Raw genomic sequence first — 18279 nt, 5'->3', positions numbered from 1 at the left:
GTGCATTTGTGTTTCAGGAACACCGCACGACCTTAAACACTCCATCCACCTCAGGTTCAAGGTTCGTTCGAAGGAATTCAGTTACAAAAAAGATACAAGCATAAAAAAAGACCTAAATTCTATGAAACCGGCAAGTTTGCGCCCGCATGGAGATACAGTACATAGCTCCCGAGGTCAAATCATAAAATGTGTTTAAGAACAAGAAGAGATAAAGAAGGAGTCCCTGTGGTTTTCTGCAAAGGACTGCCTCTGAAAGGTCCTCTTTCACCAGTAAACAAGCTGTAAAACTCTGTCACTGCAAAGACATTAGAAATTAAAAATTAAAACCTCTGTAGACACTGTTGCCTCAGTTGCATTGCCCAAATATATGCAGTATTTTCACTCCAATTTGCTTTGGCGAACCCACAAATGCCACAAATGTGAGTTCATGCACCAAAGAGAAGCAGACTTTTCTGTGTCTACCTTCAGCTGTCAGTAGTTACGGAGCTCTTGTGCAACGTAGGAGTTGTGGTTTTGAGTTCCATTTTACTCCTACGTTCTTGTTCTCGTTGTTATCTAATGATAGGAGCCTTATTGTTCTCTTATCCGCTCTGCAAGGCCGTGGAAACCTGTAAAAGTCCATAGGCTACTTTCAGTGCAAAGTGAGTAATTACCGCGGATGCTTTAAGTAAAACGTTTTGAGGCGCACGCTGAAACATTTTGTTGCGACGCAGCTACACTTTCCCTTTAAGACGCAACATACCTTTTTCGAAAGTCTGAACTGGTCTATAATTCATGGTTTGCTCTACGTTCGTCATGAGATTTAAATTCTTCTTATCAATATTAAATATCGTTTGAGGTGAATGGATCGAAAGAAGAAGCGCTTGACCTTGCATCATCAGTATATATGGAAAATACTGGCAGTTGGCCCGAATCAAACGTTCTCATCAGGAAAATGTATTTGAATTAACTTTGCAACTACTGAAAGTCTACAAAAGTATTTTTATTTTTTTTTTCATGACTGACTGACATCATCCACTGTCCAATTATACAACCCAGTAATTCTATTTCATTTGTCCTGCAAAAAAAATATAAGGAACTTTTCTGAGAGTTCATAGAAAATTGCTCAAATTGGACTAAAATTAAGCATATGTCTAACATGTTTAAGCTATTATTTTCCGCGGATTGTGCAGGCCAATACATCAATCAAATACCGACTTGTTTGGATGATCTGGCGGGATAATTATTTGTTGACATCTATTGCAAGGGGAGAGAGTGAGAGATTGACTGCTGGGTGAGTGAGATTGACTTTCAACAAGCGAGAGAGTGGTGTCAGAAGAGCAGCGTGTCTCAACGGAAACTGTCGACAATGCGTTCAAGGCATTAATGAGACAATCAAGTCGGGTGGAGCTTTTCAGGTCCCTTCTTGTCTACAGTGTTCTGGCTTCGTGTAGTCTCAGTTGGAAAAATGCATTTGCAGTTTTGAAATTAAAAAGCGACAACTTCCCAACAGTGACATGTGTGTGTGGGCAACAGGGGTGGTTCAACAAGAAAAATAATTACCCTGGTCCTTTAGGATGGGCTAGTTGTACAAGTGGGTGGGCCCCGGCCTGTCAGGCCAGTGTGCAGGGTTACTACACCTCCTCAGTGGTCCAATGTGAGCACTTTTCAAGCTTTTCCAGCCAGAGTTTACGCCTGATGGAAAAAATTTGACGGAAAATTTGGCTCTTAATATTACAGAATTCCAACCATGGAGATCAACTACCGGATGTATGTTTTAAATAGTCATATACAGGTATACCCTACATTTAAAACAACATTAAATCACTGTCAAGCTTTGTCACCTGTGAGTAAGTAAACTCGGCATCCTGTATAACCTGGCTGAGCCAATATAAAACACTCAAACATTCACTTGACAATTACTTCAATTTCAATAAAAATTAAATCAAAGTTTTGAAGACATCAGCTCACTTCTTTATCTTGAAATCAAACTATTCTGTCAAATAGCTGTTCATCAGTGAAGTAATGCAGTTAAACATTTTTAAGGATTTCCACCACATGTCAAACCTCGAGGTCGATTGAACACCTTTTTCATTGCTGTCCCCAAGCAAACTAATTAAACTCATCGAGTGTAAAAAGAGACCTTGTTTAGTTCCTGGAACTGTTTGGCCCAACGGTGGGAATTACTCAGTGATGACGGCCGCGACACTGACCTTCTCTTTCATGTTGAGGAGGACGTCTTGACACCAGAAATGCAACAATATTATTGAATGTTATTGTTTCTAATGTAATTACGGGCGATAAAAAAAAACGCGTCAAACAAAATCTCGTTCGCTATCATCTCCGTCCCATGAGTGCATTTGGGAATATTTCGGCCTCCCCCCTCCCTTCTCATTCACATCCCATTCATCAGCTGCTTCTCAAAACGAACCTCGGTGAGTTGATGAGAGCGGACAGCACGTATGATTCGATTGCCTTGCACGGGACGTGATGTGAAAAGACGGAATATTAATGCAGACAGCATGAGACTCAGCGTTGAGTCACACACATCAATCACGCGATCCCCCCTGGTTTCTAATCATTTAGACATGCCAATTGACCGGCTAATATTGCATCTGCACATATTGACTTCTCCATTCTTACAAATGAATGAAGATGTTTGTGCGCGCAGGGGCCGCTTGTTACAAAATAATTATCCTTTGGCCATTATTTGTCTGCCATTGTGATTGCGCCTCATCCCTGCTGGCAAAGACCGACAACAAGGCTAACAGCCAGTGCCAGTCCGTGTGCTGGGGGAACGGAGAGCTAGGCGCAGGGAAATTGAGCGTTACGTGAGGGAAGGGAGCGGAGGAAGAGGGAAGGCTGCAAAGGGAGTCTGGGAGAGAAGACACTTCAAACTCTGACTTGTGATTCATTACCGGACAGGGTGCCCAGGGAAGGCAATGAACTGATTTAAAAGGGCTGAAGGGAGCTAGAGGGAGTGACACAGCAGGAGGGGAGAGAAAGATGATTTTATTAATAAAATTATATGAAGTTATTGCACTTCATGCGACTAGGGTGCCGTCCAGCACTATCGGTGCTATTAATTGTGTGTGCCTGTGTGTGAGAGTGTGGATGTGACTTTCTGTCCATCTGCATGTGTGTGTCTTTCTCTCTCTCACACACACACAAACACAAACACACACACACATACTCACACACACCCAGATGGACTCTGCTGGATTTTTGGTATCAACACTTTAAATTGAGCAGCAGCGGATTAAAGCCAAGCAGTGCGCCTCTGTACTGGATAATTACAACAAGCTTTTTTTTTTTTTCTTCATAGTACTTTACTCCAACTCAGCAAACTTGCCAAGCGCGCTCCATCTCACACTGTGGCTTGCCACTACTCTGCTAATGAAATCACATTTACCAATAAAGTGGTCACTCCTCTGACATTAAACTGGCTGCTTTGGTCAGGACATTTTAGGTAATAAATCCCTTCGGACTTTAAACGATACATCTATACATGTTTTCTTGCCAGCTACCTTCAGAAAGGTGCCGTGTAGTGGGGGGGGGGGGGGGGGGGGGGGGAGAGTGGGGGAGGGGGGAGATGGGGGTGCTTCTGTAAGAGTTGCTGTTGAGCCCAGATAATCCTAAATGGCGGTTGTTAAAGGGAGTAAAGGACGCAAAAAATGACACATTCTTCTCCCCCGGTCATGTTGCTCTCTCCTCTACTTTGACAAAAAGCTGTCAGAAAATAAATCCAGCGGTGGTGTGTGTGTGTGTGCGTGCGTGCAAGAGAGAGAAGGGAGAAATTGTGGGTACTTTATGTAGCACAAACTGAAGAAAGTGCCTGTAGACTTCATGTTCGGAGTGCTTCTTGGTCCATTTCAACCAGGAGCCAAATGAAGCAGATGGCCGGGTAGTTTTTGTCCACTGAAACGTCTCTATTCTTCGGAAGATTATCGATTTGATTTATGGCGTATGGTAGTCTGTTGTTCTGGTTTTTTGGCAACAGCGAGGTTTGTTGTGGTCTTGGATGTAAAATAATTTCAAATCCTCAAGCACGCACAAGGATTTGTTGTTAGAGGAAATGTAATCTCGTTTCATGTTTTGTCTGTTTCGATATTTTCCTTTTGACACCTGAATAGTCGTTGGGTGGCATATTTTCAATGCCGTGTCTGAGTTATGAATGCGAGTGTTTGGCCACGGACAGAGCCAGTCAGACAGACAACAGAAAAATGCACGTAGTTCGCCCATTAAAGCAATTTTCCTCGTCGCAATGATCCAAGATATAATTAGTCAAATCTAGGTCCAATTGTAACAGCATCACAAGGCTGTCATCAAAGAGGAACAAAGCAGCTTAAGATGAGGGGTGAAAAAATGAAAATGACTGTGCTGTCACTGGCGTTTTAGCGAACCACGCTACCCATTTAGGACGACGAGAAAGCCTTTTGTTTGCTCTGTGTTATCAGCTTTCAGAATTATTTATACATAAAGTCATCGTAATGTCATGATGTTCTTTTTTCTCCTCTATCTTCCGGCTAAGCCTCTGCAGCTCTGCCTCTCATTCCGACACATCCCAGCAATAGTCCCCCTTCATTTTGATTTCTTTTCTTCCTCTGACTTCCTTCTCTTTCTCCCCACCCCCCCACCGCTACTCTGCCCTCTACTTTCTGGCTCTGAGCCGATTGGTCTGTACGCTTCCTCCCCATAGCTGTATCCACCTAGGCTGTCTCTGATACAGTCACCTTGTTAACACTTTGAAGCTGTTAAGATCAGAAAGCTTGACAAGCTGCAGTGAAATGTGGCAGGCCTTCTCCTGATTACACAGACTTAAATATAAGACAGCCAATTTGCTCCCGCTTTGAAACCCTCAATAAACCCGAGGATTCAGTGCAGCCCACGTACTGCTATCTCCCCTGGAAATGTAAAAATCCTGCTCTCCCAAATATCTCACCATTCGAAACGTATTCTATGTTTTTTCTTCTGTTGTGTTATGCTGGTTACCATATCGTATGTTTACCTGTGCTTAGAGGCCTGTAAGTATTTCAAATTTTAAACGCACTCGCTTGTCATGTGTGACTTGGAAGTGCTTTAGATGTTTTCAGGAGACATATTATGCTCATTTTCAGTTTATCAGTTTATTTTGGGTTACTTCTAGAATAGATTTACGTGCTTTAATGCTCAAATAACACATTCGTTCTCTCACATTGTCCAATACCGCAGCCCTGTTTTACCCTTTTGTCCGAAATTGCTCCTGTCTCTTTAAGGGCCCTCCTCCTGAATACCCAGTATCCTCCGATTGGTCAGCATGCACACGCCTGAGCCACTCTCACTAACAACAACAGCGCAGCCTCGCGTAGATAATACTTATGCACAGAACTAGCTGCTTGACATTGATTATGCAAATGTGTGACATAGTGACATAGCGTGATTTCAGGAAGTCACGTCACGTTTCAGGAGCAGGGTTTTCTGTAGGAGGAGCCATTTTTGGTGCAGATTTTGACCTTACTAACTCACTCATCTTTCACATGCACACATTAGCACTCTGAAGGAAAGGAATGAACCAAAAAGCATGATAGGTCTCCTTTAAGTTTCTAAAAGTAGCGTCTTTTCAAAACCAAATTAGCGCTAAACACTCTCAGAGGTTAGTTTAGTCTAGGTTTGAGCTTTAACATACTCTCAATGTACAAAACAGCTGACTACCACGTAAGACGGAAACTTTCCATCACTGCATGTGAGTCATATGTCATCCCCTTCAGCAGGTTAGCCCACAGTGACAGCTAGACACTTTGTTATGACCCATAGGTGAACCTGACAGGGCATCATCAACCTCACTCTCCCCTGAGTCACCCCACTGTAAACCCCAAGGCATCGCTAACTACTACATGCATGAAGTTTGGACTTAAATCCAGACAATGAGTCATAATAAGTTCTGAGCTACATTTAAAAAAACAAACACATTTTCAGTAAGTTTAAAAATAGATTATTTTTATGCTTTTACTATATTATCCGATGCCAGAGTTTTGAGGGAGTTCCTCGTCACTGTAACCGTTGCTGTAACTGTTCCTTCCATACTGGCTCTGAGGTAATCCATTGAGGAAGAAATTCACATGCAGTCCAACTAAACATTTCCATTGTACACACTGGTGCACGTGGAATTGAGTTTGTCTTTTTAACAGTCGAGATTATCGCAGTTTGCGTGTGCTGTTGTTCAGAAATATATGAAGAAAAGTACGTATTTGCACCTTTTTTTTCTCTGTTATCAATCATTTACTGTACACCCGTACACTTGAGTTATGTACACCGTAATGCTAAAAAAGTTAGTCCAAAGCCTGCAGAAGTGATATGAGGCTGCAGCCAAATATGAGTGAATTTTGAAGGTGATTACAACCAATAACTCTTTTAGATGATATGGGCATATATAGTCAATCTGTCATTAACAGGTACTTATTTGTACTCAACGTAAAACGAAAGCAAACTTAGACATTTGAATGAAACAATCTGTAGGCTCGATGTCCAATAATCATTAAATATGCGTATTGTTTATGGGTTATCACTGTTTGTGGCTGACAACTGCAATGAGGCCAGTCAATAATAGACCAGTAACTTTTTGCACCTCATAGTTTCAAAAACGTCTGGGTTGGCATGATGACACATGAAGTTAGCAGAACCCAGAAAATCCTCCACAAAATGTCTCGGCTAATGTCAAACTTGACAGTCGAGTCACCGAGAAAAATGTTGGCATTTAAAGTTCCTGCAAACCGCTGACACACATTTGTACAGGTCATCGGCTATGTTTTATATTGATATTCCAACAAAATATTATACTTTTAACAAAATCACATGAGCTGATGATCTTTTCCTAACCCTTACCAAGTGTTTTGCCTTAACCTGACCAGAGCGTAATGACAGCATTGTCTACAAAATCAGCAATGAACCTGAAGAAATGTAAACTTTCAACATATCTGGGGTTTTGTGGGAATGTACACCCACAGTTATTCTGCCCTTTGGGTTGTGATAGAATTGATTTCAATGATTTCAAGTGCCATAGTACACCACTGATGCAGCACACTGTTTTATGTCAAATCTGTATTGGATTGACCAATATTCATATCATCTTTGTAAGTAGAAGTCTGCTCTTGCTTTTAATGTCAACACATTATGCCTGCATCCAGGAGAAAAAAACATGTTAACCTCAAACCAAATAGTAAAAACCCTTCCTGCAGCTTTAAAGAGTGGTTCTAAAGTGTTTGGTACTCTCCTCACAGACTGGTATTGGTGGCAGCGGCTAGCTTGAATTCAGCCTGTAATAATGGAACCCAACAGTGACCCATTTTCACTGTGGGAGAAGTACCATAATCACTGCTGGAATCAGTTGTTAGTGACTGAACTCAAGCTGACCGAAAGCTGTTGCTCTCCTTCAATGAGGAAACTACAAACTTTTTCTTTTATTTTTTTATGACCACCTTTCGAGGCTGCAGGGGGAGTCTTTTATCAACAAATGGTGGATTTTGTGTGGAGTATCGATTTACCATTTATGAGGAGTTTTTTTTGTGGGTCAGGATGTGTCCGTCTTTAAGAGTTTAACCCCTCAAGACTACACTGAGCCGGCCAATGAAAATCTTAATTGCCCCTGGTCAAGCAAAGAGGGTGGATTGCTATGTATTTTTCCCATTGCGTTACTGTATTCATCCGACGTCACAGCTGTGGCATCTGAAACATAAAGTGTTCGCGAAGATGCATCAAAGGTTAGACCAGCGAAGCGACCGTGATTCCCGCTCAGCCGTAGCTGAGAATTTGTTTCCTCTCCGTCTTCTGCTCATGCAAATTTGTTAACGGGACGCTTGGACTCCTGGTTATTTTGCAAAGTGAGTGACGTCCTGGCATTGACCTTTAGTTAGAACGACTTAGCTAAGCGTAGTGTGTGTGTTTTTCGAGCTGCCAACTTGAATCACTCCGGCGAGGATAGACTGACAGACGGATGGGTATATCCAGCCCGAGGGGGGAGAAATAGCATCATCCCAGCAGAATGATGAACCCACTGTGTGTGTGTGTGTGTGCATGTGTGTGTGTGTGTGTGTGTGTGTGTGTGTGTGTGTGTGTGTGTGCGTGTGCGTGTGTGTGTGTAAGCATGCGTGCTAGGTAGGTGTATGTGTGTGGCTTCGTATGCACATACAGTAGGTAAGAAGCCGGCTTGCATGGTGCCAGCATTTGCGCAATTGAATTAATACTTGGTGACAACGTCTCACACACATTCTTGTCTGCAGAATCTAATTTAGAAATACAGTCAGAGGGTTAGCGAGAGAGGGAGAGTGATATCCAGTCGGGCATGACTATGCACATTTTTATTGGATAACCCTCACAGTTTGGACCAATGAAACTTCTTTTATTATAACTGAAATATTGATACCACCAACGTATTCTGGCAGTATATTCTCTCCGACCGTTCATGTATTTGTCTCCGGGATGATTCAGAATGGTGGGAAAAAGGCAAAAACAGATAGATAAAAAAAGGGAGGGAAAAATGGATGAGGGAAGCAATATCAGGGCGCAGGCTTGCATTATTCCGCAGTTTTACGACAAATACTTAATGAAAACCCCCGCGAGGGTGATAGAAGCCTGTATTTAATTAAGCCTTTATAAAATATTAACCAGGGAGGCCAGGGCGATTTCCCCTCTCCCCTGGTCTGCTCAGTAGATTGAACCACAGTTACACTGCATAGACAGCTCTGAATTATAATTTCAGATGGAAGGTAAGTGAGGGAGGGAGGGAGAGAGAGAGGGGAGCAGGTCTAGTGCTCACTAAAGAGCCAAAGGGGAGGTTGGGATGGGGGACCAATGCTGCTCCTATTGCTGCCTCTGGAATGTCTTCTAATCACATTAGGGGGGAACTATAGCTCTGATTTATAAGGGCTCTTTTAAGTTCACTTTTCAGCCCCGGCACCTCCATGTCTCTACCTTTAACAATCTTTGAAATGACTTTGATCTCCTAGTTTGGGCGTCACATCCTGTGAAGGGCAATATGTGCAGGAAAGGTGTAAATCATCACTGGAAGTGCGGTGTCTTTTTTTTTTTTCCCTCTGACAACGATGATGGCTGGGCTGCAGAGAACTCTCAGAGGGCCTTAAGCTGCAATTGCTATTGGGGGAATAAGATAAGGGAATGGGTGGAAGAAATGTGCTAATTTCTTTTGGTCACGGCTGATGACCAAATGTCATTTTCTGACAACTATCAATTACCAAAAAACCCTCAGCTTTCACAGCAGCTGAAACTTAATAATATTCCTTGCAGAATGTGTGACATAATCTCAACCCAGAGGTCCGGGTGCTACTTTTTTTCTGCACTTTCAACTGCATTTCCACAGTATCCATCAGTGTATGGAGCTCAGGTCTCTTGATGTGATCTAAGTGTGGAATGCGAGTCATGTGATAGAGAGTGGTCTTATTTGACAGGGAAATTGTTGCGTCCCATCTCTCTGTTGTCATTGACTGGATCATGATTGATGACTTTTAAACCCTTCCCAGTTATTGTTGCCACTTGTGTTGTCTGCTTCAAAATGTAATAAAAGTGTAAAGTGGTTTCAAGAAGTCATCTTTTGGTTCCAACTTTGTAGCCTGCCTTCAAATGCACTCCAACAAAAATGGTACTTGAATTTAATCATAATAAATAACGGTATCTGCTGCGTGTAAAAACATTCTCGATGAACGATTCATTTATATAGAACACTTGATTGGATTAACCTTCATGAATGACCCGTTAACTTTATCCCAGAGCAGTTTTTAAGATAATAATCTCTAGAATTGTATTATAACATGTATCTTGTAGCTTCTTGTTCAAACATGTCTTTTAAGCTATATGTGTTTGATTGATGATGACTGATTGATGAAGAAATCTACTAAAACCTGAGGTTGACCGTAACTGTCATGGCCGTAACATCACATAAGAACTAAATAATCATAATGTCTTGTAGATTTTCATGCAAATGTCCCCAAAATGTAGGTCTTTTTTTTTCCTTTTTCCTTAATTTGAGATTTTTACTAAATCAATTTTTTGTCAGAACAAAACTGAATTTCTTTGCTGATCCCTTTGTTAGGTTTAGGTTGAAAAGGTTAAAGTAAGATACGGATTCTCATATTTGAATGTTAAACTCATTGTAAATTATTTAAACTTTTGGCAAAGAAACTTTAACCAAAATGTCTAGCAAGGTTAAAAAAAAGTGAGAAAAAAATCCTCCATCCCTTTATCCGATCTGCTCCAAAACTTAATGGGGTCTGTTCTGTGCTGAGACCCGTCCTACATCCACTCTGACCCAACCAACCAACTAATAATGACTAAAAACCTTGGCAGAAGTGAAAAACAAAATGCTTTTGTTACTATGAGCAGACATAGGGTAAGAGCTGATATTAAAGGGAAAACAAATTAATTATATTGTCAGTGAATGCTTGGCAAATATGTTAATTAACAATGTTAATAGCAGCATTAATTTACATTTCAAACAAAAGGTAATTACTGTTGCGGATTATTATTACGTAAATGTAATATCTAGAGTAAGGGACTGACAATGAATTTACCTCCTTTAATGAACTCACCGTCCTCACATGTATTTTGTATCAATCCACAGATCCACACTGATTCTGACGAAGGTGAGGGCAACATCAAGTACACCATCTCTGGAGAAGGGGCGGGCACCATCTTCATCATCGATGAGCTAACGGGAGACATCCACGCCACAGAGAGGCTGGACCGAGAAGAGAAGGCCTTCTACACACTTCGGGCTCAGGCCCGCGACCGCCTCTCCAACGGCCCTCTGGAACCAGAGTCAGAGTTTGTCATAAAGGTCCAGGACATCAACGACAGCGAGCCCAAGTTCTTGGAGGGTCCCTATATCGGCAGTGTGGCAGAGCTGTCACCGATAGGTAAGGCGGGAAACATGCAGTGCAGTGAGATGGGGACCATCTGGATAGCTGTTTCAAGCTTTGAGCTCAGGATGGCCCAGAGGTGCAGATGCTGTACAGAATTACCGGTTATATTACAGCTATTTTCATGATGCATAAGTAGGGTCTGCAACATAATGCTTTGTCCCGGGCTCAGGGGAAGCTGAAAAGTGCCAGGAAGAGCAGTATGCTAAAATTCTGCCCCATTGTGGAGATGGAAATAGGAAAAAGCAGACAGGAGATTAGATGAAAATAGATGTGGAGTCAGTGAATTCATTGTGGATGAGGAAGAAGTAGAACGGTGACATGGACATTTGAGGAGGATCCCCGCGCGGACTGAGTCAGAGCCATGACCCGTAATGAGGAATGAGACGGAAAATGAAGCCGACGGCGTAGGCATATAGAGAAAGGAGAAATGAATTGCATTACAGCCAGATGAGCTTTGTGTCTGCATCCTGACACACTGCTATGAAGCAAATGATGAAAGTGGGAATACGGGCAGAAAGAGGAGAGGTGCTTCAGAGGAGTAGATAATGGCGAGGGTGCACCGCGTTTCCGTGCGCGCTTTTGACATGGAAAACACAATGCTTTTAATCTCGACAAACATGTTTTTTATTGTGAGCCACAGTATAAGCGGCGCCTCACGGCTGCTTAAAATCCTCAGCGAAATGGAAGAGACAGGTGAATGAGGGTGTCAGGGGCTTCATTAGCATGGTATTAATGTCAATGACACAGTCGATGTGTAATAAACAAAAAATTCCGTTTGGCTGCTAAGCGATTTCACAACAACACGTGTGCTGAGAGTGTTGTGTGTGGCACCGGATGTGTGTGTTTGTGTGTGTGTGTGTGTGTGTGTGTGTTCATGCATATGCAGTAGAGGTGGGGGGTGCTTCTTGTTTGAGTGACTCCAGGAGTGGTGCAAAATGGAATGGCTCTTCCCTGTTCAAGCCTGATTGGAATTAATTCCTGCTTCCTCAGCATGATCCAAACCAATGGCATTTCTGCCTACAGTGCTTTCTAAAAACCTGAATGGTGTGTGTGTGTGTGTGTGTGTGTGTGTTTGTGTGTGTATGTGTGTGTGCAGAGAGAGAGAGAGAGAGAGAGAGAGTGAGGCATGGAGCAATTGAAAGGTAGCAAAAAAGAAAAAACAGGAGAGAGAAAAAGAGAATGGAAATTCGCAGAGATGTCACACATTGGGAGGCGAGAGAGAATTGCCGTCACGTACACCATGCTTGGTTAATGTAAGTTTATATTATCTTAATGATCGTGACCCCTCCACTTTGGCTGTGCCCCCCTTGTTCGACCCTGTCGCACCTCAGTCAAATTACGCGCTAAGTGAGTGTGCGGTTCATGTTTTAAACATCACTGTGGAGCACCGGCCCTAATGAGGTAACAGCTACTGCTTAGTCAAGCATTCTGCTGCCCTGTCCCTGCTTCTTTTCTTTTCCGCTGTTCTCCTGTTGAACATCTGCGAAGGTCAGCAGTATTTTTTTGGCATGTCGGTGATGAGGTCACAAGCGCAATTACAATAACTACAAAAAAACGTAAAAAAGGACTCCGGACTGAAAGACCAGCGCGACTGCCACATCATGTCGTATCCCAGCTCGGTTGTCGCTAATAATGTCGCTCCACACTGAATGTTTGAAGATTGAAAAGGTGGAATCAAAACTTACCACTCGTCTTGAGGGGTGATTGATAAACATATCAATTGATCCTACTAAGAAATACTGTCTGTTGCAATTAACTACACCTAATTATTACATATCCTCACTCTCAACTTGTCAATTATGGCAGCTTGGTTGATGGCCTTAAGCTTCTCACTATGTTGCTCTACCTACCCCTCTAGTATCAGTTTTGCCTGGAAGGGCTCTGTAATATGTATGATGCAACATCTGTTTAGGCTTTCAAAAGGAGGCCCGCTGACAACAGTTCACATATTAAGGCATGGGTCAGGGTTTGGTTGGGTCAAGAGAAAGATCATCCTTTGGGTTAAATTATCTACTTTCAGTCTCATGACTTACATAACGTTTGTTATGTGACGCATCTCGGGTCATGTGGTGTTACTGACATAAGCATGTAGCTCGAGTAATTTACTCCAAAGTAACTTGGTTATGTAATATAAGTTAAACAATAAATAACTCTTAAGGTGGTCACAAACAGATCCTTATTAGGGTCTCTTGAAGGAAAGTCTAGCGTATGAATCATCAAACCACCCCGATGCTGACTTTTCTGGCTCTTCACAGCCTAGCATGGCACTTCAAGAGGTGATCCTAGAGGGGTACCTACAGCTACAACCTACAGCCTTCAACTAAGAAGGTCAGAGCCACTGACCAGGCTGATGCATTTGACAGTTTGGAAGTGAGAACAGGCTGTACATGCACACTGGTGAGCCATGAAGTTGACGTGTTTCTTCTTTATGATGAACTGTCACGGTTCACTGAGGTTTACACTTTGTGTCTCTACTACAGATACTACTCTGCTGCCGTGATTACCCACAGCATTAAATGTGCATTAATCGAGAGCTAAAAACAACCCTCCAGGAAAGTACTGTGTACTCCTGTTTGAGTGACGTCGGATAAAGATTGCAGTGACGAGCTGTTGCATAGCAGTCTTCAGAATCAGATTTTTATTTTTGTACCTGTCTTGAACAATTTGTATCATTACTAATGGGCCAGGGGCTGAGTGCTGTAGACAGAGAAGGTGAGTCAGAAAGTATTGACAGACAGAGTAAATGTATTGTTGTTTTAGTCTTTTCAAGCTATAGAAACACCAGGCTCATTGTGTAAAATCAAATGTTTTTCCAAAGGTTTGATATTTTGTGGGTTTTTCTTTCTTTCTTTTCCTTTTCTTTTCCTTTCCTATTTCCTTTTCGGCTGTCTCAAAGACATCCGCAATCTGCTTTAAATTCTCCCAGCTATGAGTAGCTCTTTTATTTCCTCAGTGCACTGCACTGTCAGATAATTGTCAGTTAACACCACATAAATAGATGTTATAAGAATACCTGACTTTGTAACTTTACTTAAATGAATGCACTACATTCTCAGAAGCTGGTGAGAATGAGTATATTTTATGTCATTTCGACACAGCTGCTGTGATCTGGAGCAGGGTTGCGTTTTATGCGGTGATGGAAGCAGGTTGCAAGCATTAGCCACACCTGTGATATGCTCACTGTGCTGTTTTACAGCCCGCCATAGAGCAAACTGCCTTGGAAACGTGAGGCCATAATAGTAAGAAAGTAATCAGTAGTCAGCTGCCTGAGGCATATTCATTTTTACTTATCACCCCTGTCATGTCTCCCAGTGCACGTCTTTGTCACAGCTTTACAGCCTCTGTGACTGCATATATCCTCTTTTTGCAAAGGCTTCCTGTCTGTCTGTCTGTCATTTCAGCATCTGCAAAAAACATCTACATAGACTGTTTGTTTTTCAGGGTTGGTTAACTCTAAAGAGAAGAGGGGGCAAATGAAACGGGATTGGCAAAGATGATGATGAAGTGTGAGGGCCCGAGCTCTGCATGTGTTGTCCTCTGGAAAATGTGCGGCTAATGAAATTGAAGTCTTAAATCAAATTTGCAGTGCACGGGTGATTGAATGTTGCTTTGAGGAGCGTGCATGTCTTTATGTCAGGGCAGACGAGGAAACACGGACGGAGTCACTCTGCAGAAACGCTGGCTGCGTCCTCTGACTCGTGATGATAAAGACTGTGAAAAATTGATTCAGTACAGTGTCTTAGTAGAGGACATCCTGGAAGAGGAGACCGGACAGAAAAGGTTGCGCGGGGATTTCCTGTATTAATTATAACCCAAATAAAGACGTGTTCAGTTTCTGTATTTTCTGTAGATTCAAGCTCTGTAAAAAATGCAGTTCAGGTGGAGCAAACTGAGATTGGAGTGGCCTCGAGGTTGAAGAGCTTCACTGGAGAACGTCAGCTTTCTGGCTTACTTATCATCACCAAAAGGAGGGTACAGCTGGTTTCTGAGTGGAAAAAATGAAAAGCACACTGGTGTTCCAAAAACTGAGGGAACCAAGATTGGTGCAATAAGCTACTTCAACAGTGTATTCTGACAGGAGTGCACTAACTAGCAGGATGTTGTTTTTTAGTTCAAACTTTTTTTTTTCCATTTGTTATTTGACAGGGACAGTGCACAGCTTCTCAGCTGAACGCAAATTTACAGACAGACCTGAGGCTGTTTGCAAAAAAAATCTCTGAAATTTGCCTATTCTCCATGTATCCACTCTGTGATTGACTTGCCACCTGTTCATAGTGTTTCCCTGCCTCTCTCTCTAGTGCATGCATGCTCAGCAGATTGAGCAAATGGATAGATACGGCTGTTGTGTGGTCAAAGAAACAAAATGTATCAGTGTGAGAAGATACATCGCATACATTTATAGACGAGATGAGTCCTCCATCTGCCTTTAGTTTGCCTTCCTCCCTTTTGTGGTTGCAAATTCATTGTTTTCTTGTCTTTTCTGCTGTATCTTTACACAACAGATGCAGGAGGATCAGCCTTCTTAAATTGTTATCTTTTGACAAACCAAAGCAAACAACAGTAATTGCTCAGCACAATTAAACTGTGTCAGAAGTACATTTTACAGCATGAAACACGTGAAAAGATGCAATATGTGAATATCCGACCTGAACCTGAATTCTACAAGCTTTAGAGTAGCTGCATGGCCTTGAACTGACTTAAACTTCTGTTCCAAACAATTCTCCAGGTGAGCTGCACTGTAGAAAGTTGCGTGCATGTGCAGCGTATGAATGTACATGTGTAAGCACAGGTGGGGAATAAAAAAAAAACAGAAGCACTTTGTCTGGTAGAAGAATGATGCATTTTTACTTGCCTTCTGTTTGAAGTTTTAATTTACTACATGCTTTCTCGGGCTTAAAAGAGATAAAGCTGTATTGTTTTCTGAAATCAAAAACTGTATTATAGGTCTGTTTGATTAATGGATGTTCACTCACAATCCAACAGGTCATCTTTCTTTTTATGGCTCATCGTCCCCTGTATTTTTCTGAATAAAATATGGACTCGTCATTAATGTTAATCACCTGTGATGTTAAAAACTAATGTTGCCTCATGCCCATTTGCAAAGTAATGCTAGGGGAACAGGTATCTCCATTTTAAAACACCCATCCTTCCATTACAAAAGACCTCAAATTCGTCTTTGGTGAAAAGCCCTGGGTCACAATAAAAATCTTAATAACATTCACTTAGTCCACTTAAAGTTGCAAAATGTATGACCTACAACCTCAAATGCTGGAAGTTTAGTTTTTAAGAAAACAACATAAAAGACAACTTAGGAGCAGGCACAACAGAACAGTGTTATACGTGATATATACTTTTGAGCAAATTGTTTGACATTTTTGAAAACTGTGGATTCACTGTCTTGCAGAGAATCTTAATATATACATTCTGTATGAACAAAGAGCAGTATGGATCAAGGGCATAAGATAGATGATCTTGGCAAGAAGACTGGAAACAAGGGGGAAAAGGTTAGCCTGGCTCTGTCCAAAGGTAAAATCCTACCTACCAGCCCCTCAACGCTCACCAAATAGCACAATATATCCATCAGTCAGTGTTGCGGCTCTGGATTTTGCCACAGTGGTAGTGTCTGACTCCCAAAAAAACTCGGCCAATCCAAAAACTGACAAAAAGGTGAAGCATGGTGGGGTTCTGATGGGTTGTATGAATCTCAATAAGTGACTTTCATAAGAATTCATCTCCCGCACAGTTGCCAAGAACAGGGGAAATTAGTTGAAAGAGACCAGAACTGTCTTCTGTACCAGCCTGTGTGAAAAAGTGTGTATTTAAGCTGTTAAGTTGGGCTTTCTAATATGGAAGTCTAAGGGAGTCGATTGCTTTTGGAGCCAGCCTCAAGCGGAACTGCAGTTTTTGGCACTTCTGTGTTGGGTTCTTTTTTCATTCCCAGACATTGGCACTTCATTATGTGTCATGTGTTTAGAGCAAACAAGTGCAATAGTATAACAGTGTTCTGAACCTTCCCATCACTGTGAGGTTTATAGGCAATCCAGAAACTCCAGAAAGTCAATGACCCAATTAAAACATAGTTCCAGTAAAACCACAACCTGGTGGGCACTTTGTACTTTTAGGTTAAACAAACAAAACGTGATGAGTCAATTAGTGAGTTTTAAATGTGCTGGCATATGCATTTCATTTACCTTTGGACAGAGCCTGAACTGTGTGCCCTGCTGCGAGTGGTGACGAGCACTTTATCTAACCCTCTCCAATTATAAACCAGGAGACTGCAGACAGGATAACTACAATATGTTTAGTTGTGCATATTGTGTTGGTGTGTGTACAAAGAATTGTTAATGTAGGTGCTGAAGACCCTATGGATCTTAGCTTCAGCGTGTCTTTTAATGGCCAGAAATGGTTTTGTAGAAATAGCACTATTTCATCTGCATAAAGCATGAGTGTACATGCGAGGTGGTATCGTGAACTTCCCTGCCTGTGTCATTTCTTTCAGTAGAGTGGAATTATGAATAGCCGTCAAAGCAGGGTCTGTGCAGCGCTTCATGCATGATTTAAGCATGATTGTTGTTAGCTTTACAATCTAAAAGAGGAGCTACAATGTTCAAGAGGTACTTGTTTGAGTCAGGGGAAAGCCATCAGGTCCTCATTTTGCGATTTAGTGTAAAGTCCATGTGAACTGGCTTCAAGGGGTTCATTTGAAAAACAGATTGTCTCTGTTTTCATTTATTTTTCTGGACCATGTCTTTTTATTGAGCATTCTAAGGAATATCACACTGGTGTTGGTGTTTTCATTTTAAGACTGGCAGTTATCTGTTTTAGAAAAAAAAAATCTTTGGTGAGATTTAGCAGATAAATAGAGCTGATGCCTCTTTGATTTGGGCTCTGTTTTGTTGCATATTAGTTGGATTAAAACCTTTGAAAATCATTTCCTAAGGAGACTGTGTGGTCTCCCTGCTGACTTTAATAACTGCTGTTTTTCTTCTCTAATTTAATTATATTTTCCATGTATTTTTTATTTTTTTTTACTGCTTAAAATGTTCAGGTCTGGGTCTGTTATGGCTGTTAGGAATTGAGTTTTCCTATTATTAAAAAACTAATTTAGTCGAAGTTTATTTGTTTGGTTCCTAGTTCATTCTGTGTTTCCTTGGCTGTTTTCCATCCACTGGTGATTTCTAATTATCTAGTTTTATATTCCAAATTAGCCTTTTCGTTCCTTGTGCATCTTTGTTTATCAAAGTGGGATTATTTTTTCCTCTAAGCACAGCTTTTCCCAAAGTAATGTTGAATTTCTGCTTGCGGCAAAGCTTGCAGATGCTTGAAAAGTGATTGAGTCAGGTGGGATTTGGTGTTTTGAAGATTCCAAAATACACTTAGCTGAAAATAA

The 18279-nt window shown here is 41.6% G+C and overlaps 1 protein-coding gene across 1 annotated transcript in view; it reads left to right on the top strand.

Moving 5' to 3' along the window:
• cdh22 (cadherin 22) overlaps window positions 1-18279 on the top strand; it is a 169306-nt gene that overhangs the window by 90684 nt on the left and 60343 nt on the right. Inside the window, exon 4 of the mRNA XM_030421451.1 lies at window positions 10589-10883. Coding sequence (XP_030277311.1) covers window positions 10589-10883 — 295 coding nt within the window. The remainder of the gene's footprint in view (window positions 1-10588; window positions 10884-18279) is intronic.

The sequence above is a fragment of the Sparus aurata genome, chromosome 6 (genome assembly GCF_900880675.1).
Source record: "Sparus aurata chromosome 6, fSpaAur1.1, whole genome shotgun sequence".
Lineage (NCBI taxonomy): Eukaryota > Metazoa > Chordata > Actinopteri > Spariformes > Sparidae > Sparus > Sparus aurata.
Note: the sequence above shows the minus strand (reverse complement) of the source record. Positions and strands in the feature narration are given on the sequence as shown.